General features: G+C 42.3%; 1 protein-coding gene across 3 annotated transcripts in view; it reads right to left on the bottom strand.

Moving 5' to 3' along the window:
- Positions 1–1,106: 1,106 nt before the first annotated feature.
- Positions 1,107–27,670, bottom strand: part of DAB2 (DAB adaptor protein 2) — a 41,136-nt gene continuing 14,572 nt past the window's right edge. The window contains exons 2-14 of one of the 3 annotated variants that reach the window (XM_014581754.4): positions 22,844–23,033; positions 20,687–20,826; positions 19,543–19,641; positions 19,062–19,193; positions 14,657–14,740; positions 13,851–13,895; positions 13,233–13,295; positions 11,342–11,974; positions 10,129–10,282; positions 5,720–6,349; positions 5,137–5,246; positions 4,285–4,351; positions 1,107–2,675 (exon numbers count right to left, since the gene is read on the bottom strand). In XM_014581754.4, coding sequence (XP_014437240.3) covers positions 4,289–4,351; positions 5,137–5,246; positions 5,720–6,349; positions 10,129–10,282; positions 11,342–11,974; positions 13,233–13,295; positions 13,851–13,895; positions 14,657–14,740; positions 19,062–19,193; positions 19,543–19,641; positions 20,687–20,826; positions 22,844–22,937 — 2,247 coding nt within the window. In that variant the 5' untranslated portion in view covers positions 22,938–23,033 and the 3' untranslated portion in view covers positions 1,107–2,675; positions 4,285–4,288. The remainder of the gene's footprint in view (positions 2,676–4,284; positions 4,352–5,136; positions 5,247–5,719; positions 6,350–10,128; positions 10,283–11,341; positions 11,975–13,232; positions 13,296–13,850; positions 13,896–14,656; positions 14,741–19,061; positions 19,194–19,542; positions 19,642–20,686; positions 20,827–22,843; positions 23,034–27,670) is intronic. The other 2 variants (XM_014581755.4, XM_075932513.2) reach the window with 2 other exon arrangements.

The following is a 27,670-nucleotide window of genomic DNA, read 5'->3' as shown; positions in this document are numbered from 1 at the left end:
TGTGATTTTTGGCAAGTGTTGGAGAAAGGAAGGCTCAAATATAGGAGCAGATGAAGAGGGCTATGTCATTATTCCATAGCATCCATCATCTCATTTCACAAATGCATGAGTAAATGGAATGCTATTTCAGAGGAACCTTTGATGTACAGGTAGTCCCCAGGTTATGTACAAGATAAGAACAAACCTACAGTCCCTAAGTTGAATCTGTATGTAAGTCGGAACTGGCATCCAGATTCAGCTGCTGCTGAAACTGACCAGCGGCTGACTACAGGAAGCCCGAGGCAGAGTTTCTCTGCCCTGGGCTTCCTAGAATCAGCTGCTGATCAGTTTCAACAGCAGCTGAACCTGGACACCTGGGTCAGAGCAGCTGGGGTGCTGCCAGGTTGGTCCAGTAGTGCCGAGGAGCAGCGCTGCAGGACCAACCCAGCGGCACCCCAGCTGCTTTACCACAGGCATCAGTGAGAAAAGACTAGTCTTCTGCACCTCCCCCCCCAGCAGACCAGGGAGACGCAGAGCAGCTTTTCTTGCCCTGGAGGATGCGGGCAGCAGGACCATGGCGCGTCTGGGCGATCCCGCCGCCCGTGTCCTCCAGGGCGAGAAGAGCCCCGTTCGTAAGTAAGGATCCGACAATAGTCGGATCTGTGTAACCTGGGGACTGCCTGTAGTTGGATAATCTATTAGAAGATTCAAGACCAGCAGGGATTGGGATCTTGCTAAAAACCACAAGCAATTGCAGTGTTAGAGGGATGTGTCAATGCTTATTCTTGTTGAGTATTAGGGCTTCTTTCTATAGCTTGGGGTGGGGTGTAGAGAAGAAAAACTAGTCCAAAAGTTACTTGAAATTCTGAAGTAAACTGGAGGAAAATGGCTCGAACTCTGAACAGCCACTAACAGTATTCTAACTAGAAGGCACAGAATGCTATGAGCCCTGATCATAGACTATGAAAATCTATCTAGAACAGTCATAACATTGGAAGTTAATAGCTAAACACTCCTAGGATGCTGAATTCCTTGCTCCAGAAGGAGCAAGATGTGCTTCATGGCATGTTCAATATACCTTGCTGTACTTTCTGCTCTTTCAGGAAACAGAAAACCCTTACTCGATATTAAGAGCTGCATTTTTTAATGTCATTAGAAACCATTACTTGAGACTACAGTTTACATAATAGTAACATCTGAAGTTTCTACATTTCCAGTTTGACACAAGTACTTAAATTCATAACTTCATTGCATTGCAGGAAAGTGCACAAAAGAAAAGGTTATATACAGAACAAGTTGCACAACTGGCTGAATTGACTAAAGTTGCCTTCAAGCAGATTTTCCAGACCTAAATCTCAGTTTAGCTTGAGTTTAGATGGCCAATTGAACATTAAAGATAGTATTCAAGTCTAAACTTGAATAGGAAACTAGCCATCAGAATGGTAATTGCTTTTTAGACCTTTGTCCAATCATCTATGTAACCCTAACAATTTAGTTTATAAGTGACTGATTTACATACAAGCCAGTTAGTATCTTTGAACCTCTGTACTATCTTGTTTGAGAGATGGATAGCTACCTCAAATGAGGTGCATCAAAATGCACAAGACTAAGGTATCAATCAAGTGAAGTAAAGATTAATACAAGATTGCCACTTGCCTTTCCAACCGATACAGGAACCATGCTGTGACAACAGCTCATTGATTTGTGTTCAGAGCAATAGGGACATTTACCAAATTAGATTCCACAAGAAACCCACTTGCTTAGTGTCATCTGTCAAGCTTTGACAGAAAATAGGATCCAGTACCCTATTTGATTGCTCTCCCTCTGTGCCCCAAAAACCCTTTGAGGAGTCTACTGCCTGAGGTTTTAACAAGTTGAAATTTGTATGAGGTATTTTTAAGCAGCTTTTGGTCCAATTCAGATCCTAAAACTTTAACTTGTGAAGCAGAAACAGTTTTGATTGAGTTTGTTCCATATACTCCCTGCCTCTCCAGATTCGGCAGCCATGTTTTGCCATCTTCAATATGAATTGGCATGCACTTTGTTTTCTGCTATAGAGAAAGAGGAAAGCCATAAGACATCACCAGTTGTACTATCACCATAAATGCAAGAAGACTATTGTACATTGAAAAGAGGTTTAAAACAACCTTTAGTTGGCTGCCATTTTGTAGAGACAGCACCATCAGTGAAATACAGGTAAGTTTCCCCACACTTGAAATACAAGTGATGCAGAATTTGCAAAATTCTAAAACCACAATTCCTTTTCCCAATGTGGAGGAGAATGCATGATTTCTGCCTCAAAATGGGTACCCAACTATTACAATCAAGTGCCTCAAGGTTTAAGTGTAGGTGATCATCTTTAAAAAAAGCCATAACAAGACTGAAAAGTCAGTGTTCCTACAAGACATAAGTAGTTCTTAATCAGAAGAAACTGGAGAGGCTACAGAACAAGAATTCACATCCACCAACTTGAATCTGGACCTCAAGCACGAAAGTATGGGTGTTTTCCTTGGCTTCATCTTGAATTATGTTAACAGCAGGTTCACTAGGAGGGCTCATATTTCAGTCCACAGCAGACATTTAACACTCAGAGGCAACAAAGATGAAGGCAGACAGGCAATGCAAAGAAAGAGACCCCTTGTAGAAAATGGTGATGTATCTGGTTATTCCATTTGTCCTTTGCTCATTACACCTTTCTGCAGAGAGAAAGTGATTAGTAATTAGAATTATAAAACAGTTTACTAGCAGTTTTACTGGATAAGTGGGCAGAGTTTTTACATGAGACTTCTGCTTTCACTTGTATTAATTGTGAAACCCTTTAGTTTTTGGTAAGTTTAGAATTGAGGTTTGTTCAGGTTATCAGATTCTTGCTAAAGATTTAACATTAGGGCCTTCTATCAAATGTGGAAATTTGAATTCTGGAATACTGCCCAGCTAACTGTAAGCTTGCTATGTGGAGTAGTGTGTAGATTTCTATTTAACTCAGACAATCTGACCCAAGTGTAGTCTTGGGCAAAGTGTCCTGCTGAGTGCCTTTTTACATTGGAAATGGTTATCTACTCAGTCTGAAGCTAGCCAACTCTTCAAGTTGTCCTGACTATTGTCATTTAAGGGCAAAGTTTTCCTTCAAGTACAGTCCATTCCCAACTTTGTGCACCTGGCAGCACTACTAGGAGTGACTAAATCAGATTGAGATGTAGAATATTTTTTCTAACAAATGAAGTTGTATTGCAAGCATTCCCATAGCAGTTACAAGTTTCATTAACTAGCACAAGTTGATTTCAGTCTGCAGTAACACCTAGAAAGTAAGTTTGAGGAATCAATTACATTTCACTGTAGTTCAGGCTGCCCGTGTCATTTACTCAAAGCAGGATTTCATGCTGACAACTATCAGTCTGCTACAAACAATTGCTGTAAACAGGGGACTATGAGAGGAAAGCTAGACTGATCTCAGGAGAGGAGTATTCTCAGCTTTAAAGCCAGCTACTACTTCAGTCATCTGACTCTGGAAACAAAATTAAAAAGCAGACCACATGCAGTGAACCTCTGTTCTCTAAGAACATGAAAGCTTCCCTTGCACCCCCATATTAGTCAAAGTCCTTCACTGCTGCAAGGTAATGTCTAAATCTTGCCAATTTCGAGACTGACTTTAGGAGAAGGAGGTAGCTCCCTACTGCACTGTTAAGTGGTCTCAAGGAGGAGTTTCCTATTTCCTCCAGTTTAGGCATTAAGGTCAATGATTTACATTGCTCTAAATTGAAATACTTAAGAATGGCTGTACTGGGTCAGACCAAAGGTCCATCTAGCCCAGGAGCCTGTCTGCTGACAGTGGCCAGCACTGAGTGCCCCAGACAGGTTAGACAATGATCGAGCGATGTGTCTCATGCCATCCATCTCCAGCCTGACAGAGGCCAGGGAAACCATTCCTACCCCCGGCAATAGCCTTTTATGGACTTAACCTTCATGAATTTATCTAGCTTCTTTAAACAGTTATAGTTCTAGCCTTCACAGCCTCCTCTGGCAAGGAGTTCCACAGGCTGACTATGCACTGTGTGAAGAACTGTCGCTTTAGTTTGAAACCTGCTACCCATTATTAATGGTACTTGCTTTTAACATCCAAACATTCTCTTCCACAGCCACTGGGCAGGCAAATAGTTTTACTGGTGGTAAATACAAGTTAAGGTCAGACTCTTCAGCACTGACCCACCTTCCCATGCCAGTTGGCGTGGTCAGAATAGCTTTCCTTCAGTGGTTTCCCCGTAAGGTCTATCAACTAAGCAACAGGTGAATGAGAGCACCACTTACCAAATTATGCAAATGGGTTTCCAAAAGGATCAAACAGATCAGAAGATGGCAATGGCTGAGATGCAGTCTAAAATAGAAGATAGCTTATAAGCAGGCAGGAATCTCAATACACCATGCAAGTTAGAGGAAGAGTCAGATGTTGGGCAAGTAGCTTTGAACAGTCCATATTATAGGTGCTTGAATGACATACAATATGAAAATTCAGCCAGCTGTTTTAATTTATTGACCTAAATTTTTTAGGACTAGATTAGAATTAAAGTCTACTTAGCTTGATTCATACCTCTGAGAAGACCATGTGCACTGAATACTCATGGAATTCAGCCAGTAAGGTAGTTTTCAAATTTGTCTAAAATAAACTCATCATTTGAGAGGTTCCTTGAAGGGCTTCAGGTCTCATGTTCCAGACTGTGGTTAGGCTACTTCCCTCCCACTTTAGAAAGCTCCATCCTCCAGCCAGAACAGAGAAGCTATATATTTAGCTCCCTGCAGGGCAGGGAAGAAAGGGGTGGGTGTGCAAAGGGCCTAAGCTAGCTGGAAAAGCTATTCTGTCAAGCCAGTATGGCTGCACAAGACAAGGATGCCTCATACCACAGTTTAGTGGCACATGCACCCTGGGATTTAGCCAAATTTGAGAGTTACTCAGTTTCACAAGTGGTATTTCTCCTGTGACAAGCTCTGCTGGCTCCCTTGCAGCAGGGAGTTTGAAGTCACCGGAACACAAGTTGAATTTGCTGACCATGCTAAGGAATTGTTACCAATGTGAAGTGCCCCGCTAGAGGCCAAACCCCACAGGTTTCTAATACTGGAGGCTTCAGAGGAGTACAGATAGCTGAACACTTGTCTAGTACTTACAGAGAGTTGTGAGGAGGTGCTGAAAGGATCTGTTTCAAAGGGGTTTTCAAACAGGCTGTCAGGCTTGGAAGCTGGCACAGTGCTTTGTCTGGGAGCAGGTTTCGGTGGTTCTACAGGGAAGAGAGTTTAAACAAGTTAGTTACTTCCCTTACAGAAAGTTCAGGTTTATGCAGGCCTGGATTTCTGCATGAATGCAGAAGACGATTTTTCCAGAACCTGAAGATTAGTTTTCAGAAAGTGGATGTCAAGCTAGACACTACATTGTGCAGCATTTCTACTTTTGAAGAGTCACTTTTGTTGCTTTCAGTATGAATTAAGCTCAGTTTAAAGTTCCCAGTTTTGAAAGTGCTGGAGACATAGCTGAGTGACTTAGTGTAACTGAATACTAGAGGGCAGTGTTGGGCAGCAGTAAATTAAGGATTACCCTCATGACACTATTGCAGTATCAGGCTACTTCCTGTTAGTCAAGAGGAGATGCTAATCTAGCCATCTAGAGCCCACAGGATTAAAATTAGCTTGCTTGGAAGGGGAAGAACAAACTGAGAGGTTCCCCACTGACTTGATGAAGCATGAGGGAATTTACCACTGATTTTAGTAAACAACTGATTGGCTTCCAAGTCGTCATGATCAGTGTTGTCTTGCAGAATGCCCACTTTGCTATTAAAGTAACTAGTGAAAGCACCAGAAGCACCTAGAAGGCTTGGCTGCTGTTCTCCCCTCCTTGCTGGTACTGCGGGTGGCTTTGTCAGCTGGAAGTCTTTAAACAGCTCTTTTACATCCTTTTTCTCTTTATCCCCTAGTGGGTCTAAGGCGGTGAAGGCATCACTTTCCTTCTTGGATGGCTCCTTCAGGAGTGCAATTCTTGGTGGTGGCTGAGGAGGGCTAGTTGCAGAGACAGAAGACAACATAGCAGGAGACTGTGTAGGAGTTGGAAACACACTGGTCTGGAAAGGATTTCCAATGGTGGATGGTGGTGCCCATGTAGTAGAGGAGACATGGGCTGGCTGACCCCAGAGACCAGGAGATGGAGAAGGGGCTCCAAAGGATGCAGGCTGACCCCAACCAGAGACTGCTGGAGGAGCACTGAAGGCCAGCGGTTGAGTAAATCCTGTAGGCTGAGCACCCATCACGGATGCAGGAAATACTGATGAGGCAGGACTGAACACTGAGGACTGCTGACTCCATGGTGTTGGAGATGTTGCTGGCAAGCCACCTAGGAGAGAGGATAGGCAAGACTTATAAATATGGTCCAGGGGGCATCTTTAATGCACTTGTGCTCCTTATTTGAATTCACAGTACAATATATACACGGATCACCAAGAAGTTACTTTAGTGCCCATGCAAACTTCCCTTTCAAGGCTCTACCTAGTGCAAAAGCTTCTCTCACCACTGGAAGCTGGTCCAATAAGATATTACCTCATCCTAGAGTGGATGGAGTATTTAGCCACTTTAAAAATCTAATGTGGTAGCCCTAAACTTTGTTCTTATTCTGTCAGCAAGTGTTGACTGTCTGCTCTAGACACCATTAATATGCTGCATGTTAAACAAAGGCACTCAAATGCCTTTGAGGTCAGGTTAACCCTGGTTAGCTCCATGTCTAGTGCCAAGTGCAAGTCTTGCTTGCAAGTAGCAGTCTAGCTCAGACATTACACTGACCATGTCTATACAGCACAATGTCACTGGAAGTGTCCAACAGACACGACCACAAACTGAAAGAAAATTTAGTCATGCTGGCTTGAACCTGGCTGACTGCAGACTGTGTGTCATGCTTCCCTGGAGGCAGGCAAACCACTTCTAAAGGTGACTGATCTGCTGCTGGTGCCATTGTCAGATGGTTCAGCTATCCTCAAAGCTGAGGTTAGGGAGAAGTGGCTTAATGAGACATGGGTAACATGTTCCAGCAAGGTCTTACTCTAGCAAGCCAGATTCCAATGCAAACATTGGATTATCAATTCTTGTAAGGAAAGAGCCTAGAACTAAGACTTTTACTATGATGCGAGTTTGCCTGTGCATTCTAATACTCTTAAAATGAGGATTGTTTAGAGTGGAGTAAATCTAGATGTGACTATCTAGAGCCACTGCAGTTGTATCTTTGCATCCCATTATGTGCAGAAGCCATGTGGGAAGAGGAGTTACTCTGTTTAAACTCAGAATGAAGCAAGCCTTGCATCGCTTCTAAAGATCCAAGGGTCTATGCATCAGATTCCTCTGCTCCTGTATTTGACTCCATGTAGCCCATAAGTTGTCCCACACCAATCTAGTCAGGATTTTATTACCTTGCTCTAGTAAAGGATTTAGAGCAAGACCCTCAACTGAGGCCTGTGCTCCAAAGGCAACTAGCATACAAGAGCTGTGTAATCAATACTTGTAGAGATGCAGCCGTGTTAGTCTGGTCTTGCTGAAACAAGCGACAGGATTATGCAGCACTTTAAAGACTAACAAGATGGTTAGTCTTTAAAGTGCTGCATAGTCCGGTGTTTGTTTAATCAATACTTAATATCCATCATAATACAGGGACATTGCCTCAACTCTTGTTGAGCTAACTACATCCCTCCACTCCCGTTATGGCCCCCAGGCCTTCTTACCAATGTGTCCTGCTGATACTCAAGCTAAAGTTTAGAAATCTAAGGCTGATTTTTAAACTTCTCTCCCCTCCCCCCCTTCCCAAAAAAGGAAGCCTTACATCCCAGTTACTAGTGTTCTATCTGAGCTTGCCAGTGACTGGATGGGAGTATTCCACTTTAGCTGAGTTAGGCTAGGTCTACACTGCAATTTTTTTGCAGCAGAAAATATGCTAGAGGGACTCATTAGCATGAGTTGTGATGTCATTAGGATCTTCTGCTGATTTTTTGCACAAGCAATGTAGCTGCTTCTGTCTTGCACAAAAACCCTCTTTTGCACAAGATCCTTATGCCTTATCCTTGAGGCATTAGGATCTTGTGCAAAAATCCCTTCTGCAAAAAAGGACAATATGCTAATGACATCACAACTCATGCTAATTAGTCCCTCTAGCAGATCTTCTGCCACAAGAAGTACAATAGCCTTAGCGTCTACTGCTGCTAGTTGCAGAAATCCAAAGGGGCCAGTGAGTCACTGACTTAGCTAGTTGCATATTAGCCTTAGTTTAACAAAGGTGCAAATTTAAAAGGAACCATCTTGTAGGGGACCCAGTTTCCTTTCTGCAAGCTTCGGAAGCATTAGATTAGCATCCCCAATGCAAGTAGGACATGATGGATCAGTGATCATTGGACTTGGATCTGAACACAGTTGCTTTGAATCTGGTTTAAGTGTCCCACTGCTGCCCTACATAGCTCTCTGCAGGAGAGCTTTGCTGGGGGGGGGGGGGGGGGAGAAGGGGAAAGAGGAAGGTCATATCATGCACAGAAGCTAAGACTGAAGCTCAGGTTGTAAGCCCCACTTTCCTCCCCCTCCCACCATGAAGATTTATTCATCTGTTCTTGTAAACCTGCATAGGGCATTTAGCCACCCACACTTAACTCACTTGCCATGTGAGACTGAAGACAGTTAAAGATTGATAGCTGTACCAGCTATCAAATAGTCTAAATATATTCTATACAGCAAGCAAAACTTGCATTTGTTCTCAGCACCTATGATCTCAGTCATTATTGAAACTTAAATTACTGCTGAACACATCTAGTACACTAGCTCAACTGTCAAGGAACATATGCAGTATCAGTGGAGTAAGGCTGTGTTTCTCAAACTGTGGGTCCCAATCCCGCAGGGGGTCACAAGCAACTTAGAGGGGGGTTGCAGTATCCTTTTGAGAATCCGTGGAGTAAGGAAAGCAGCAAGTTGCACAGCCAGCAACAATTGCCCTGGCTGTCAGACTGGCTTGGGTAAGCTAAGTACATCTATGTAGAGTTTGAGAAGTTACACCACTCGTAAAAGTGGTGTCAGTATCAGGCTGGGGTGGGAACTAAATCTATCCTTGAGAATGACATGTGACCTTGGGAAAGTCACAAGGTCGCTTCAGTCTCACTGTCATGAGGCATTCCAATTGGAATGGCTCTATATCCCCAGTTCCTACTGAGTCGTTACAATTTGTATTGCAGTAGCCAAACACAGGCATGTCTGCTATTCAGGTGGGAATGTGCTCCCAAAAGGTAGCACACGTACTTGAGTTAATGTGCTAAAAATATTGTATCCAGAGAGACATCCCCCCAGCTGCTGTGTAGACTTGATACATGTCAGCTAGAGAAGCTAGGGGAGAGAGTGACCGGGGTGGGCAAAAAATAAGGTCCAGGGACTGGATCCTGCCAATGAGCTGGGTGGCCTGAGGTGCCTGATAGCTCGTGTTCGTCTGAAGTCAGGGTGTTCCCCTGCAGAGCAGGAATTGGGGAGAGGGAAGACAACAGAACTGCTCCAATCTGAAACGTGAATGGTAAGTGACTCAGGAGTGCAGAGTGGGGGAGGGAGTGACAGCAGGACAGACTTTCCTTAGAGTGGCTTCTCAGAAATGTACCCAACAGCAGCCAGCAAAGTCACTGTCACATGCCCTGTGTGCACATACATGCTACGGTGTCTCATTGTGGCCGCCAACCCTACCCCTTCTGGGCAAGGCCAGCCCATGATCAGTATCAGTTATAAAGTGACTCTCTTCCCTCCTCCCCCCCACCCCCAGACTCTTGCTGTATTGTGTTCACATGCCCCACAGAGATCAGGAAGTTTAGAGAGGTTCTTTACTGTAAAGACAGACTAATAGATAAGAGATTGTTACCCTAGTGTTAGCTATGAGCTCAGTGTGAAGTCTCCCCAGAGGATTGTATCTATTTTGAGTAATAGATTAAGGAAATGCTGTCAGGTTGGGGGAAGGAGGGAACTGCTGCATGAGGGGACATAAGGAGACATTCACTATAGCATGTGCTTGTTAAGAGAACAAGCAAGTCTGACTTGCTAAAACAAGTTAGAGACCATCAACTGAAGTGACCAATAAGGTTAATTGTGTTCCCTTAAGTAAGGTAATGAACTAACCTAGGCCAGCCATTGGTGTGATGGCAGGACTGGTTCGGAAGAGATCCAGGGGATTGGTTTGCACCAGTGAAGGTTGTGATGCAGAAGTCAGGCCTGGGGCCTCTGTTGTAGTAGATGCAAAGATATCTGAGCTGAACAAGTCACTTGCTGGGGTCTGGAAACAAGATGAAAAATTGGTTACCATATCCCAGTAAAACTATGGACAGATGCTAGGTTTTGGGCAGATTCTAGTTTTGGGCCTCATTTTCAGGAAGTGTTATCTAGGTCTTCTCTTGTCTTGGGCAATACCCAATTTCAGAACCAAAATAGCCTTTAATAACTGGTGGGATGGAAAATTAAGAGTTTTAATTAGGACTAGATGTTTGTCTAAAGCCAGCTTGGAAGATTTCAAATGGTTGTATTTTAGAATACCAGGCATATCAAATTAGATTCTTGCATAAGTAACGTTTTACTACTATTTGATATTCTTATGAATTAAACAATGAAGCATGCTGGCAAAATAAATTGTCATACTGGACTTGCAGTATGAGATTTAATTCTATTGCAAGTCAAAGGTTGTTACATCTAGGCTACTCATATTTGAGATTTCAGGGTTCTAAAGGCTCACATCATATAGCCAAAGAATTAAGTAAAACAAAGTAGAAACTTATGGCCCTTTTAGTTCTCTAAATAGGATTGGAGTCTTATACAGCCCAATTGGAAAGCATGAGAAACACATGCCTTGAACTTGCTATATAGTGCAGTGTTTCCCAAAGTGGTCATATGTATTGTATTCAATTACTAAAATTTGAGGAACTTCAAGTACTCTTTTGACCATCTGATAGAGATTACACTAAAAATGTAGTGCTAGCTTTAGAATTCTAAGTTGGCATTTTAACTTAATGTACTTTTAGCATTTAAAAAAGTCAACTGCCCCAGATACATTTGCATTAGTTTCAGATCAAAATACTTACCAGAAATAGTGAAGTATGGCAGCATTGAAAAGAAAAAAAGTGTATACTTAGTGATAACCATTATAATGTACACATGAAAGCAGAAAACATGATTGCAGAGGGAACATTGTGAGTGGAATAGAAGAATAAATACAGTGGTGTTGTAGAATAGCAGAAGTAGTTTAGCCAGTATCACACCATGTTTTGGTAAAAAAAGGAAATTTTCACCCAGCCCATCTAAGAGCATGCATGTCACCATTATATATTTGAAGATGCTTCACCTTAACAGTCCTCCTTCCTCTTCCTGGCTTGGTACTTTGTGGAGGTGGGCTAATTGTTATTGAGTCATGTGACATGAGCTGGATATTGCTTTCAGAGTCCAGCTTTGCTCCATTTTGTAGCAACAGTCCTTTGGAAGGGCTTTCCGCAAATAGGTTGGATGATTTGGTCAGAAAACCATTCTGTTCTCTTTCGGGCACCCCATTTTGTGTCCTTGCTGCTGGCTGCATTGGCTTACTCTCAACTGGCCACTGGCTTGTCTGCATCTCCTGTTTGCCAGTTCTATTAGAAATCTGGTCAAACTGTTTACCAAAGTAGTCAATATCACCATTTACAGCACCATTACTCAAGAAGCTCAGACTTTCCTTCTTCTGAATTGGAGATTTTAAAGAATCAAATGAAGGTTGTGCAGATTGGTCTGGTTGTGCAAAAGGATCATCACTGAAAGGATCTGGATTGGGTGTGGGGAAGAAGCTCAGATTGGTAGTGAAAGAACTTTCAGGCAAGAAAGGTGTCTGTGACTTGGGTTGTGGAAGAGAGGCGGTGATGCCATTCAAGAAGGGACTCTCTTTTACAGAAGAGAGAGTGCTCTCAATTTCAGAGTTTAGATCCACTAACAGGATATCTTTAGTCTCCTATTAGTTTGGAAAGAAAAAAAGGTTAATTGAAGATTTAACAGATGCAAGGCACATAATGCATTTGATCATGACTGTGCAGAAAATAAAAGCACCATCTAGCATTTCAGGTGTGTTACCAGGAAGTCTAGTGATCAACCTTGTTTAACAAATTAGCATAAAAGTTGCACAGGGTTAGGGGCCAGGAATATGCATCTGATTTTGTACTCAGGATTAACTCTGCAATAACAGATGCTATCAGTATGAGAACCCCTTGTTCTGAGCCCTTATTTCAATAGCTATAGGCTAGTGCTTAACTAGTGTCTTCTGCATGGCCCAAACCCTTAATCCATCCTGAGTTTAAATTCAAATGCTGCAAGTTTCTCCCACATCACTTATAGCCATTTAAAGTCTGCGACACTTTAGGACTTTCATAACTCTGCCCAAGTTTACATTAAGGCAGTGTATTTTATCCAGAAGAATGCAGGCAACTGAAGTATAGTCTTTATGCAGATGAGTAGCAGTCCAGTACCATTTTCTGTTCTAGATCTCAAATGCAAGCATAGTCTACTAGGGCATCTTGAAGGCACCAGCCACTCTTTGGATGAATAGCATCTATGAGCAAACATATGTTAACACTGTAGGTGGTGCCTGAGTAAGCTTAGCAGAGTTTATTTTGGCAGTGTTCTTTGGTTTCACATTTCAGCAAGGTCAGTAATAAGGAGGCCTGTGGATTATGAAGTCACTGTGTGAGGGGGCAGTACAGCAACTTTGAAGAGCCTCATCGCTCCTGCAGAGGAGCAGCATCTGACAGATGCAAGAGGCAAGAGCCTCTCAGGTCCTTACCCAGAATTTGTTCTGTTCTTTTGCCAACATCTTAAGTGTGGCACTTAAACTCATTACACGGATAAAAAGTTAATATGCCCAAGTACCATAAAAAGTTGAAGTGTGTACAGAAGTCTGGCTGCCTCTTAGAGCTACTATATCAAATACTGAAGTTTAAACTAGGAGACAGATATGAAGTTGGTTGTGAAAGGATAGAGGGAACAAACTTGAACCATCATTTGATATTTAGTAGGAACAGACTTCCTACATGAGCACTGACAGAAGTTGAAGTTGTATTTCTTCCAATTAGTGGCAAAGCTGCCTTTGCACCTATTGTCTGTTTCCACTTTGCTTGAGTAATCTATAGGAGACTTCAGATAGACCTAATGTTGCATTTAGTCACAAAACACAACAGCTAGCAACTAGATATAGTACAAGACAGGTCTTTACTTACTGTGGGACTGTTCAGGTCAGGAGGAGTGGACATATCACCGAACAAATCCATCTGGTCAACACCCTTGAAAAGGAATTTGGAAGAGGTTCAGATTCTCAGACTCAGACTTTAAGGTCAGAAGGGACCATTATGATCATCTAATCTTACCCCCTGCACAGTGCAGGCCACAAAATCTCACCCACCCCTCCTAGAATAATCCTCTCACCTCTCTCTCAGATATTGAAGGCTTCAAATACTTTGAAGACCCCAAGATGCAGAGAATCCTCCAGCTGTGATCTGTACCCCATGCTACAGAGGAAGGTAAAAACCTCCAGGGCCTCTGCCAATCTACCCTGGAGGAAAATTCCTTCCTGACCCCAAATATGGCGATCAGCTAAACCCTGAGCATGTGGGCAAGACTCACCAGCCAGACACCCAGAAAGTTCTCTATAGTAACTCCTATCATCCCTCCATTCTGTGTAAAGCAATGTAAGCTCCAGCTTAGTGTACATGTGTTAAGATATTCCACTTTTAGCCCAAACTGCTTACTATAATAGTTTCATACATGTGTATGCTTAGAAACTAAGATCTGCTGTGTGGTTTAAGGACACTACACACACGTGCATTATGTAAACATACCAGTTTTATTTTGTCAACTTGATCAGTCAGGGCTTCACTGCCATTCTGGAAGGGAAAATAAAGGTAACTTTAGTGCCAAGCCAAGTTTGATCACTGGAATAAAGAGCTGGTTTCATTTAGGTTTTAACTGATTCACAAGTTTCCACAAATATGGAGACTGGACTAAATGTAGGCTGTTAGTGCAGCAGTGTGTGTTTTGCTCTACAGAACTAGTTGCATTCATGTGTTCTGAGGTTGTTGCCTCCAGCTTTGCTAGCTAGGAAAAGGAAGGAAACAGATTAGAATCTCACGTGGTCAAAGTGCATGTATTACTCAGATTTAAAGAGCAAAAGTTTTACTTCAACTGTCTTATTGGCTTCTTCATGCCAAGATGGAAAAATAGTAATGGCCAGACGCTAATATACATTGATTGCTAGAGGTGAAATTTGAACATTTACAAGAAGGAATCTAATTGGACTCAACTAGGCTATGGTAGCCAAGCAGATGGTGCCAAAAAGCAAAAGAACAATAAGTGTTGATATAATCCTAAAATAAAGCTAAGCACTGGAGCACTAGCCTCTCCAACCTTAATCACCAAGTGCATGAACAATTCAAGTAGAAGAATTCTTTAAATCTCTATGCTTCCTAGTTATTTGTATGTACATTGCATATAACTATTGCAGAAACTAGTAGAGCAGACAGATTCAGTGATGCTACAGCTTTATAGTTGCTTAGCGACTGGGTGATACTGGCATTGAAATGAATGCCAAGGTAGCCATTTTGATAAGCAATACAGGTAAGATCCTTTGGAGACAAGAGTTACTTGCCTTTTTCTTATCTTCTTCCTCCTTTTTCTTGATGTTATAAATTACTTGGAAGAGATCCTTAAGATCAACTACTAGCGGTTCAGCCTGAAAGGGAAAGTTTTAGACTTTAGGTTTCTGCAGAAAAGGTTTTCTAATTGGTGCCTTACTGTTCATATTGAACAATATGTGGTATGGAAATGCTGTGTCACTATTCCTTTAGTAGGCTACTAGCAGTTTCTAGGCTAAGTGCTTTATCATGGAGCTCTTACTGAAAGGTGGTTTTGGTGTATTCAGTCACATGCAGCTGCCTTTAATAAGTGGGTTTGACTAAAGGGAATTACTGCAATAGCAAGCGAAGCTGAGTGTAACAGAAAAACACAACCAACCAAGTTAATGAAAATACTTGAGCTCATGTGTACAACAAGCAGCAGCATTTCTGTACTTAGTTGAAGGGCAGTGATGCATGACCTGTTTCATGTAACAAACAGCCCACGGTAAGGACTGTGCCTTCCCAGAACATGCCTAGCAATGTGCCCAGAAGAGGTACACAGTGCTTTCAGCAACACAATTGATCATGCAGGCTGTCTAAAGAGATGCAGATACTCATTGGTGAACCCTGTAGGTGGTAACTGCTTCCCACATTCTGACAATTATTGCTTAATCGAGCTTTTGCTACATTCCCTGTTTTCTTCCAGAGGCTGAACTACAGCTGGCTTGTCCATGCTCACTCAGATGTAGGCAGAGAGTCTTAAAGGCTCTCCAAGCAAGACTATGCTAAAGCCATTTGCTCCCTAGCCTTCCTCCCCAGTTGCCTTCCACATCAAGGACTACATTCCTAACAATCTATTTAAAGCAAAATTTGTATTACTTGAGATAATTCACAGAAACCCCTTGTAGGCAGACTAGTCTTTAATGGTCTTTGGGTACAAGTTAACTGACCTAGCTACCAGAGAGCATGAAGTGTCTCACAGCTGTGAAACATGTAGTTAGGTCAGCCTAAACTTCACTGCAGATGCAGCTAGACAGAGGAACTCTTACCCTTTGTGAGGAGGTACATACAAAGCTCTACCTACATTGGTTTAGGATGTGCCTGCTACAGCAATCTATACTATGGCATAAGGGGATACATCAAACTCAGCCAGGTAGTGCCAGAATTACTGTTGCCCTTGAAGCTTTAAAGCATTGCTAAGTGAGAGACTCTTTAATTATATCATATGGTATCTGCTGCTGCTGCCACACCTGACCCTGGGAAGGTCTGGCTCTTGTTCCTTCCTGGTCTATGTGTAGAACTTCCTCCACACTGCCTGAGGCACTAGGGTAGGATGAAGAGCAGAGTTACAGGCTCCCTGCACTCCAGGTGCCTGGACCCAATAGCTTTTACTAGCCAAAAAAAACAGTTGAGTAAGCATGGCCAGTGGGCACAGAATCTGAGCATGTGCAAGTACTTAAGATTGAAGAGCTTGCCCATGCTTGTTTAGGGACAACAAGAGAAGTAACTCCTTGCCAAGTGAAGTCCTTGCCTCAAAGAAAGTTTCATTCCTCTGCCTTGTTCTGGGCAACTAAGGAAGCACATTGGTTGAAGTTTCCCAACTTCAATTCTTTAGGCAGATGCCCAGTATGCACAATTTCAAGGCAAGTGGTTACATTTGGCAAAGTTATACAAGGAACTGAATGTTTCTCAGCCCTATAGATCAGAAGGCCACTGGTTAAATCCATTACTCTTGCTTAACGTTTGTCAGCCTTTAAAGGCAGGTGTTAGCAAACCACCTTGCCCCAGGTATGATAAACATTAGGTGGAGTCCAGAAAAGATACCACTCTGGTCACACAGTTTAAGAGGAGAGACTTTCTGGGAGAAATCCCAGGTCCCATCATCCATGTGTTCTAGCTTCTCTGCTCCAAGAGCAGAAAGAGGCATGAAGTATTGAGAAGCTTGTCATCTAGTAGCAGAAGTCTTTAGGCAGGAAAAGTGAAATTTCAATTAGTCAAACTTGCAGGATTAACAGACACAAGTCAGTGTTTATGGTAAGACATTGCATTTGAGCTGGTCTTTTAAGAAATCTTTACTAGTCTTAAGAGTGCAGACCAGAGCTCCTGGTTATGAATACAAAAGTATGGTGTGCACATGTTTAAGTGGCTCCCATTGAGAAGCATGCCTTTGGCCAGCAGTAGCACTCTGGGTAGTAGGAAGACTGGCTACTGCACTTTTACCAAATCAATAGCTCAGGTCACTTCAGTAACCACAACCTCTGTGTTGGGTTTAAACACCCATGTTGTGCTTCAGTAAGAAATTTACATGCTGTCTTCAAGGGGTAGCTATGTTTGTTGCAGATACAGACTAACAAGGAGTCCTGTAGTACTTTAATCTTTAGAAGAATCTATTTGGGCATAAGCTTTTGTGGCTAGAGCCACTTTGTTAGATGCATTTACCCATGAAAGCTTAACCAAGCAGATCAGTCAGGCTACATCTACACTGAAAGCTTTTTGCACAAGAGTGGCTGTTCTTGCACAAAAACTTGCAGAGTGTCTACACTGCACACGTGTTCTTGTGCAAGTAATTTACAGTAAAGCATCAGAAGAGGTCTTCTTGCACAAGAATTATTCCTCACTCCACTAGGAATAAGCCCCCTTGCACAAGGCAGCAGTGTAAAGGGCAACAGGAGTTTGTGCAAGAGAGCGTCCACACTGCCATGCATGCTCTTGCGCAAAAGTACTTCTTGCTCAAAAGCACATGGCAGTGTGGATGTGCTCTTGCACAAGATCTTTTGTGCAGAACAGTTCTTGTGCAAGAAGCCTGCAGTGTTGATGTAGCCTGAGTTTAAGCTGCCACAGACACCCAAGACAGAATTATTCCTCAACTGATGCGCCTTTAACACCCCTACATCAATGACATATGGACCCATGGAAAAACAACTCTTGCATAATTTCATAAGGATTTCAACAACTTCCACTCCACCATCAACTGCAGCCTGGACCAGTCCACACAAAAAAATCCACTTCCTGGACACAATTCAGTTAAATGGACACATTTCCACCATCCTATACCAGAAATCCACTGACTGTTACACTTACCTTCATGCCTCCAGCTTCCATCCCAGACATTTCTGTCTATTGTATCTTAGGGCTTGGCTGCCTACAACTGGATTTGCTCTGACCCCACAAACAGACAATCACCTACAGGATCTTTACAGATCATTCCTAAAACTGAAATACCCACCTGGAGAAGTGAAAAAATTGACAGCCAAAAAAAAAGTACCTCGACGTGAACTACTCAAGCCACCACAACTCCTATTACCTCTAGTCCACAACTCAGACCCCTGCAGCACATTACACAATCTGCATCCCAAGATGGGTTGTAATTCCCCTCACTCTGCGGTCTTGGGAGAAAAGCCTATTTGCTTAGATACCCCTCTGCCCCCCAACCTGAAAAGAATTATTTCTGTAACCATGCCACACAACCACGTCATAAGCATCCAGGAACCCAGTCCTGCAACCAGACATGCCAACTCTGCCTACATATCTATGCTAGCAAATTCATTACTGGAGCCAACATAAGCTACCAAATCAAAAGGTCATTTAACTGCACATCCAGTAATGTGTTCTGCCATCAAATGCCAGTAATGCCCCACTATCCAGTTTCCTAGATAGATATATAGCAGTCACAACACGAAAGAATCAATGGACACAAGTCAGATATATGTAAAGGAAGCATACAGAACACTTAAACAGTGATTGGGGAACACTTAAACAGTGATTAGGAACATTAAAGAGATCTTCAAGTGGCTGTCTTGTCACAAACTAATACTAGCCAGATCAGAGAAACTTTGGAATTGAATTTGCAGATGAACTCTAATTCACATGCTAATGGACTCAATTGTGATGAAGGATGGTTGGGACACTATCAACTGAATAGTTGAAGGTACGAATAGCTCTGTGTAAATTCCTGTCAGGAAGGATATTATGAATTGACTGATTATCGCTTCATTTAACTACCCAATCTTCAGATACTTACTTATTCTCTCTAATTTGCTTTAGCTCCTTGTCTCCCACTCTTCTTCTCCCCCCCTCCCCTTCTATTTATTTTGAATCTGCACATCTTAAACTCAACACTCCAGTCATCTGAAGTTGGCTGTGCCCAAGAACTCATACCACCATGTACATGTTTTGTCTGTCTACAAGTGCCATTTGTTGTTTTTTCTGTACAGACTAACTTTGAGTTAATTTCAGATATGCCTGCTGAATAGGCTTTTCATTTCTTCAAGTTGGCCTTAAACTGGCTCATTTTTGGATTGAGTGGTCCACAGATTTCATAACCATTTCAAATAAGACTTAGTGCAACTGGTAGAAGATCATAGGTGATATGTGCAAAAGTTGACATGCAAGTCCCACTGGACAATCTTAAGGCCCAACAGATCCCTGGATTTATACCTGTTGTGCCGTTTTTATGGCAAAAAACTGGTGCTGTCCTTCTCCTCCACAAACATAGCCAAATGCACGGTTGTCAGTCACATCTCGAGCAATAAAGGAGATTTTGTTTACTGGGTGCTCATGTTCTATGACCTGGAATTAAAAGTAGTTAGTCTTTTGACATGCTCAACAAATCTAAAGACTGAACAAAGCAATATGCAAGTTTCTTTGCAAGTCAGCATTAAGGATCAGCATACTCCATCTCATGCAACATGAGATTGGTGCCAAGTTCAGTGCCTACAGATGTCAGACCGGGTCCTCTTCCCTCCAAAACAGTCTGAGCAGATCAATTCCTATGATTAGGCAGTAGAGTCCTCAGAGGTTCTGTATGGGTAGAACACTTTCCTGTTTTTTTTTTTTTGAGGATGTTGCTAGGTTAGTTTCTTCTCCATCTGCATGGTCTTAAAAGGTCAGGACCATAGCCAATTCTGTAGTATCTTACCCCAGTTTTCTCATCAATTATCTTGATACCAGAAAGGGAGATGTTCACCCAGATCCTCTGTTTGTGCTGTCCCTGGGAGCGGGCAGCTACTGCCATTCCCTAAAATGGGAAGAAGGTTACCATTAGAGTACAAGAATGTATGTAATTTGTTCATTTTGAAGTAAAATCTGTGCAAAGATACTTAACTGAGGCACAATTTACAGCATGAGATCTGTGCAGCCTATTTGCTTTCATGAGCCTGCATAGGTCTTCACTAGAGATGAAGTTATTATGCACCCATGCTACTATAGACCATGCTGGAGTTTTAGGTTAAGAGACCTGCTGCTTTCCTTACAAGCCTAACCTAGTGCAGGTGAGAAGTCTAAAGCAGACCTCATTTACATAGCAATTCTGTCAAAAGCTGTAGGGGCAGTATCCTTACAAGGCTAAATCTCCTTTGTGGTTTAAGCTGAATAGGTGACAGATTAGTTGTGGATCCATACTTCCCAACCAGAGTAACTAAGCCATACCTGTTGTGCTGTTTTTAATGGCAACCAAAAACCCTAAGCCATTAGTCATGAAAAAGCTGATCAGACCAGTAAGTCATGTAATCCTGACCATGACTAATGTTACCAACTGAGCTTAGTAGTTTACTCTCCACTTTGGCCTCAATTTTCTAGGCTTTACTACTATAGGTTATAAGACTAATTCTCAATAAAACCTTGCATTGCTAGAAGAGCATGCAATTTATTTTAATTGCATCAGTAGAGTCTAATAGAACCCAAACTCACATGGAAGAGACTAATCCAATTTGAGTCTTCAGTTGCTATGGAAATTCTCCCTTCCAGGAAACTTAAGTTGCCAAGTTTAGGGTTTGTTTTTGGCTCACCACCTGCAATTTCCAGTTCCTCCAGTTCTTGTCAGGATTAGGAAGTGCTCACTAATCTGAAAGTTGCTCTGCCAACACAACTGCTTACTTTCATTACTAGTTCTGCTAGTCTCTTGAGTAAAGAGACTCCTTTCTTCCAGTTAGAATCTGTGTCAAACAGTGATGACGTTGAAGTGTGTTCAATGTTACTTTTGATAGAGAGTGGGAATTGCAGCATGGTGTGCTTTTCACCATCATATACTAGTAGTATGCATGGTCTTAAATTCAGGCTTTTACCTTCAGCTTCATCATTGAATCTTGGCTCATTTTGTCTCCTCTTGCTTCTGGAACATCATCAATGCCAATCAGCTTGGCTTTGTATCTTACTCCATCCCCTTTGAATCTGGCCAGAAGAAATTCATCTGTTTTTTCTGATCCTGAAAGTAGAGATTAAGTGATGGCGATCAAATTTTAAGTGCCTAGTCTCTGAAGAGAGTGCACTGCAATCCATTTGTCTGGTGCTACCAAACATTTCTATGCTTGCATGTTTAGGGAATTGCTTTTAAGGTACTGGCTAACAGTGTCCATACTCTTGTTTTATATGGCAGTTGGGGGAATTGTGGGGGAGAGAGAGTTAGAGGCTTGTCATGGATTCTCTGAAGCAAATTTCCTCAATTGCTGTTTCTTTCCCTGTTCCTTTATTGTCTAGTTATGTTATTGGACTTCCTATATCCTACTTTGTCAAGACCCAAGGTAAATGAGTGACAGTCTAAGAAGCTTTAGTGATGAGTGACAGGGTTACTATCACCACTGGTTCTGGACCAGCAATCCTGTTTTATACCAACATCTGGCACTAAGCTTTAAAATCTGTGGTCTGACCAATTTTATTCCTCACTGCAGGATGGAAGAGTATGTTCATTTGAAGAGTGTTCTAAACACTAACAGAGGAAGGTTTAATAGAAGTGTATCAGTTAACTTGACTCAAGTTGCTTCCTCCTTACCACCTAGTTCCAATTGTGGATTCTAGCAAGTTAGGGGATAAAGTCAAGTCAGCATCACAAGTTTGCTAGAATCTTCAACCTTTCTGGATGTGAAAGAATGTATGGACAAATTCAATTCAAATCTTTACACAGGTTCCTGCATTGATCATAAATCAGTCATTTGACCAAATATATAGCAATTTTGTTTGCTTTGCTCGCACATGCTTGAGCATAGACTTGGCATTAGTCATTACACTATGTGATAGTGCTGATGGAGCAGCATTTGATGTCAGAGTCCTATCTGCAGCTATTTTCTGGACTTCATGTTACTTCTGCCCTTTAACCAGCTCCAGTAATGCAGTTCTGTTGTACTGGTGTAGCTTCCTCTAAGTGAAAGAGTAAACACACAACTCCTACAAATGAGTTGTTTGAGGACAGCTAGAAAAGGGACAGCACCACACAGCTTTTCCAACTCTCCTGCTTTAATCAGGGAATTAGTTACCCATGAGAAAGTGGAAGCTACTTGAGCCAATATTCTGAAGGAACATTCAAAGGGTGTAATTAAGTGGAATACACAGCCAAGTTCACTGGCACCTATGACAGATTAGTGAAGGAGTCCCTCTCCCAGATCTATGCTGACTTAAGGCACTGCTAGAATTGATGCAGGAAGACATAACTTGAGGCAGTGTAAACATCTGTCTACAGACCAGGATGATTTTAGCAAGTTTGTTCTAGCACAGCCAATTCAGGGGTCAAAGCAAGGCAAAATTGGTGGTGTGGCTTAGTGTACTCTTACCTTAGTGCAAAACCTTATGCTTTCCCTGCCACTATAGTAGCTTGCTTTACTGTTCCCTGGAGGTGGTACTTCACATGGACTGACTAGAAGCTGTTTATACACTAGAACTGGCAATAGCTGGAATAAGCTTCTGAGCAAGTCAGCTCTAAGGATTAGTGCTCAGATACAGTTCTTGCAACAGAAGACCTCCACTTTGGTAATACCAGTTCTGAATGAACAAAACGAATTAACCCTCCCCACCCCCAAATAAAACCCAAACCTTACAGGTCAAAGTGCAGAGGATTTAAGTCTATTGCCAGAATCCTCACTTCCTAGAAGGAAGGCTCTTGTGCTCATCATTAAGCAGAGCTTGGCAGGAGTTTTGCAGGCAGTGGAATTTAAATCCAGTATTAAATGAAGCAGTCTTGTCAGAAGGAGAGGGTAATAGGCAAGTATCAATACCTTTAGGATTAAACCAAATGTGGCAGTGGATAGATGCTAAGGGCTATGAAATGAGCAACTTCATTAAAAAAGTCAGAACACTTGCTTTTACACACTTTCCAAAATCTTGGAGTGTGTTTAGGAACTACTTACTTGCTAACCCAGAATACCAAATGGTATTTTGAGGAACTGTGGGCTTGAGGGAGGATAAGAGTTAAACTGCATATGAAGCAACGTACTGGAGATGGAATAGCTTACCCTTCTTTTTCTCTTTCTTTGATGCAGGTGCTTTTGGGGCTGCCTGCTGTTCAGGCTGATTGTTGACATTAGTGGTTTCTACTTCGTTAGACATTGTGAGATGGAGGCTAGCCTCAACTCCAGAACATTAAAGTGATACTTGCTATGGGTTGGAAGTCCCAGCAGCGATCAGGCAGGCATAATACTTCACCTACAGGAAGGAGATTAAGTGCTTTAGTTCAATTGCCAATTTTGTTCACTTAAAATGTCACAATGTTAAGACTATTGAAAGTGTACATGCCATTGACCCACTATACATAAAATAGCAGTTACAATTGACATGTTTTAACTGAAGCTACAGATCTTGAATAAGAAGCTTTAATGTCTCCCATCAAGGGACACCAAGAGTCACTTTAGGCTACTAGATGCAACTGCTTAGTTACAGGACATGGATTAAGATCTAGATACTATTTTGCCTGGTGTGCTAAAGAGGTCAAGATGTCAGTTTCCTATATATCTTGGTAAGCTTTTTTTTGCTTTATCTGCCACACAGATGCTGGTTTAGTCTAGACTGATCAAAACGGCTCTCGTCCTCCCTCCCCGGGCTAGTCCTTGCCTTTTTAGGAGGGTGAAGGAGAAGAGGAAAGCTACTGATGTCAACCTCATGTGGAATCTGAAGTGGTTAAGTATTGCAGTTGCACTTTAGGGAATGAGTTTTGTAGCCTTTGGGCACCAATAATGCACAAGACAGTCTGTTTAGAACATTTGTCACACCTATTGGTCCAGAAGTGTTCCATATTCTTGGAAGTTCAGGGCCTCACATGCCACATGAAGCCTATCCATGGATGTGGAAATACTAGTCATGTATTGTATGTGGATTATACAAGTAGGGACAGCATTTGTTATGCTAGTTGGGCCAACAAGAATGTTGTAGGCAGAGGCACCACTTTGACAAGAGGGTAAAGTATGTGCCCTTCATGTAGGTCTTCAGAAGAACCCTTGTACTTGAACTCTGCTTTTAGAGGAGCAAAAAGCCATTCAATACGAGGGTTCTACAAGTTTAATTATTCTAAAGGGTAGTTCTGGCTAGCATGAGAAAGTTGAAAGATTCTAGGTCTATTGCAGATTTGCCCATTTTCAGACAGCCAAGCCATCCAAGACAAATCATGTGCGCGCCATAAGGTAAAATATATCCAGAACTAAGTGTAGGGAATAAGAGTCTTATAGCATAAAGATCCTTGGTATTCAAACAGCCCAAGGAAAGCAAGAAGTTCCTCCAAGGGTACTAGAATATATTTATACACATGTATACAGAGCAGGTACTGAGAGCCATTGAACAGGCTTTACAGTTTGAGAGATCACTTCAAACCAGGGGTGTGTCAGTACCCCTAGTTCTGAGTCATTTTGATTAATAAGCCATTAAGTAATTTGATCCTGCAGTCCTGATCAGGTTGGAAGAAGTGGTCTCAAATAGTTTCACTGACATAACTGAGGTTTGTGCTGTGGCAGGTTAAGCATGTGGCGCTCCGCCATAAGGCATATGCTGTGCAGAGAAAGTGGCCAGCTGCTGGGGCCATGGGTGAGCAGTGTTGGAGCATGGCAGACAGGGAGCCTGCCTGAGGATGCAACTGAGCTCTAGCACATAGCCCAGAGAAGTGTGGGGGGCCCAGATGTGACCCAGGGACTGTATTTTACCCCCTCCCCTTTGGTTTGGGGACAGAAAGTAACCGCTTAGTTTTAACATGCAAGTTGATAGCCTGTAGGTCACCCATTGACTACCTAAATCTGGACCCACATGCTTTTGAACAGATCTATAATTATCATGAGTCTGGATCTTGATACCTTACTGAAGAAATTTGGACCTTGACAAGAGATTGACTGCCCTGATCTAGTATTTCCAGGTTTACACAGGCAACAAATAAATGGCACTAGTACTTTACCTGGCCAAACTGGATTTCAAAATATGAAAGTCATCCACAATGAGCTAGTACTTTAAGAATCTTTTAAAACTAGGTCACTTGAGGGAATTAAGCAGATTTACTTTTTGGTGTCAAGACACAAGTTAGAAAGCTGTTATACTGATTACAGATGACAAATATTAGTTCCAATCCAGTGCTCCTTAGCATAAGGGTCTCTTATGCAAAATGTTAGAAGATTAACAGTTAGTGACTCAGCCACAGGGAAAACCAAACTATCTAGATACATTCCAATGTCTCCTCGCCCTCCCCCCAAAAAAGTCAGAAGGATAATAAAATGACCATCTTAGAGTTTAAGTGTTAGTACTGGGAGTAATTCAGTGTCCACTATTAAACATTTAGTGGAGATGGGGTGGGATACATGCTGCACTTCAATTTGCTTTCATCGGAAATTGTGAACATGCAGCCTAAGGTAAACCAGAGTCAAAAAACCACTTTTACAGCAATGAAGGTGTCTAATTAGAGAACTTGAGAAACAGATTTGGAATTTTATACTACCCTCAGATGCAGTTCTGCTGCTGGGTAAGGTTACAGCATCCTCTAGGAAGGTTAGTACATTCTCAATATGACTAGAGAAGTGAAAGCTGCACTGTTGCACCCAAGACTTGGTTTTAAAGAAGACTGGGAGTAAGGTTACCCAGAGAACCCATTGGGAGTTTAACAAAAAGGTGCTGTGTTTCCTTATCTAGTCAGTGCTCAGCTCCCTCCCCATCCCCATCCTCTGCCAGTCCCCTAAGAGGGCAATTATACCTGCCAATAAAGCATCTAGCACAGGCAGAGCCATCCTGGTCCATAAGATGGTTTAGGGCAGCTGTCCCTCATGCTATACTGGGGGCGGGGGGGGGGGCACATGCATGCCGTGGAATCCAGGGTGGCCTGGGTCTCCAGCAGGTGTAAGGCCTGCCCCATATCCACTGGTGGTAGTAGGGGAAAATGGAGCAGCTTGGTGCCAGCCTGCTCCCTTGGCTCCTAAGCCCTGTTTCCCTAACAGCTGGAAGGGTGGGACCACTGCCAGTGAAGGGGGATCCTGATCCCAGCACTAGGCCCCTGCTACTTCTCCTAGGTCTTCTTGTAGGGAGAGGTGGCTTAGAAGGGCAGAGCCTCCCCCCCCCCCCCGACAACCTACAGATAGGGTGCAGGCAAACCAATCTGTGCAGACCAGGAAGCTGAGTTTAGAGCAGCAGTTCCCAGCCTTTTACAAGTGGACCCATTTTGACAATTCAGGAAGACTTGGTGACCCAAGGCAATTCAAAAAAAAGTGGGGGGAGGAGGAAGGAAGGGGGTAGAGCCACCTGGGGAAGACACTTGGCAACCATTCTGAAGTGTCATGGCAACCCGTATTTGGGTCCTGACCCATAGGTTGGGAAACCCTGTTTTAGAGTTTCCAACCTAGTCAGAGATAGTGGTGTTTGACTCTGCACTATCAGAAAAGATGACTTAAGTATGTATAAGTCTTGGGCATAGTTTGCTCCTCCTACTTCTGGAGAAGCCTCCAAAGCCAACATTAAGTTAGTGCAAGATCAATCAGCTGTGAACTCTAGTGATCATTGATTACACAAGTTTGTGTAAAAAATTCAATTTTATTTAAATGAGACAATCCAGAATGTTGTTCAAGACTGCTTATTAGAAACAATATGAACACTATCTTAAATCTGATATTAAGACTATATGTCTATTAAGTCATATGTAGTCAACAAGATTTGATGGATCTGGAGTTTTGAGCATTTATTCTAGAAGTTCTCTTTAAAGACTGGTTTGCAATATTAGTTGAAAAGCCCAACAAGAGACTTTCCTTAGCTAGATGATTTCTTGGCGAGTACAGTTGACTTTTGTTTTGTTCCCTACCACAATGTAACTTTAGATTTATAATGGAGCAACAGGTAGATTAAGGCCAAAAGGACCCATCCTGATCTCCTAAATGCAGGTGGAGAGAACCTCACCCACCCCAGTCCTGTAGTATTCAACCTGAGTTACTCAAGTCCTCCAGTCAGGATTTGAAGAAATTGGAATTAGAATCCATCACTTGCTACTTTTAACCTGCAAATGAACTCTACCATGCTATAGGGAAAGGTGAAAACTGATTGGCAAAGACAGTCTGATCCAGGGAAAAGATTCCTTCAACTTCCAGTAGAGTCTACTCAACCAAAAAGCTGATGTCAGCTACATGTTAGTGACCAGTGTCATCTGTAATCTCACCCCATTTAGTCACTAAAAGCATCTGCTTTAAACAAGAAAAAGAGTAACTTGGTATGCATGGATATGTAGGCATTTTATGATACAAGATTCCTATGCACAGGTATTCTAGTTTTAGCTATACTCTTCCATTAAAACTTTTAAATGACTCATCTCCCTACCCCAGCCCTTTAGGGAGGCAATTCAGTACTGCAATTCTACAATTAGTTAATCCTAATACCTGAGATTACATTCCTACACTGTCAGAGAGCTCATGTTGAATTGCTTTCTAGATCACAGATCATATTGATCCCAGTAGTGAGCTCTGCAGATCCCCACTAGATTCATACTCATTGATTTCCTACTGACAACTGCTTTGAGATGCCAGTTTAGTTGAATATTATCTTAGTTTAGGCTGCAACTGCCCACTAAAGGCAAGGGATTATCTGGAGCTTGGTTCCTACAGAGTTTATATACCCAAGATGGAAGCTGCCTTTCCTCTGACTTTCTGCCACTGCAGGTATATACTCCTCTACTCACTGCAGAAAAAAAAATCACAAGTTCCAAGAACAACTTCAGAACAGAGATGACCCTGTCTATCAACTCACCCCTCCTCACCTGTTAGTCTACACAAGTTTAGGTTCCAAGACATTTTTGGTCTTCCTAGTGTTTAGATAGGAAAACTTACAACCATTTTTTA

Source organism: Pelodiscus sinensis, chromosome 6 (assembly GCF_052426305.1).
Source record: "Pelodiscus sinensis isolate ZL-2025 chromosome 6, ASM5242630v1, whole genome shotgun sequence".
Classification (NCBI taxonomy): domain Eukaryota; kingdom Metazoa; phylum Chordata; order Testudines; family Trionychidae; genus Pelodiscus; species Pelodiscus sinensis.
The sequence above is the reverse complement of the archived record's forward strand: the minus strand, read 5'-3'. Positions and strand labels throughout refer to the sequence as shown.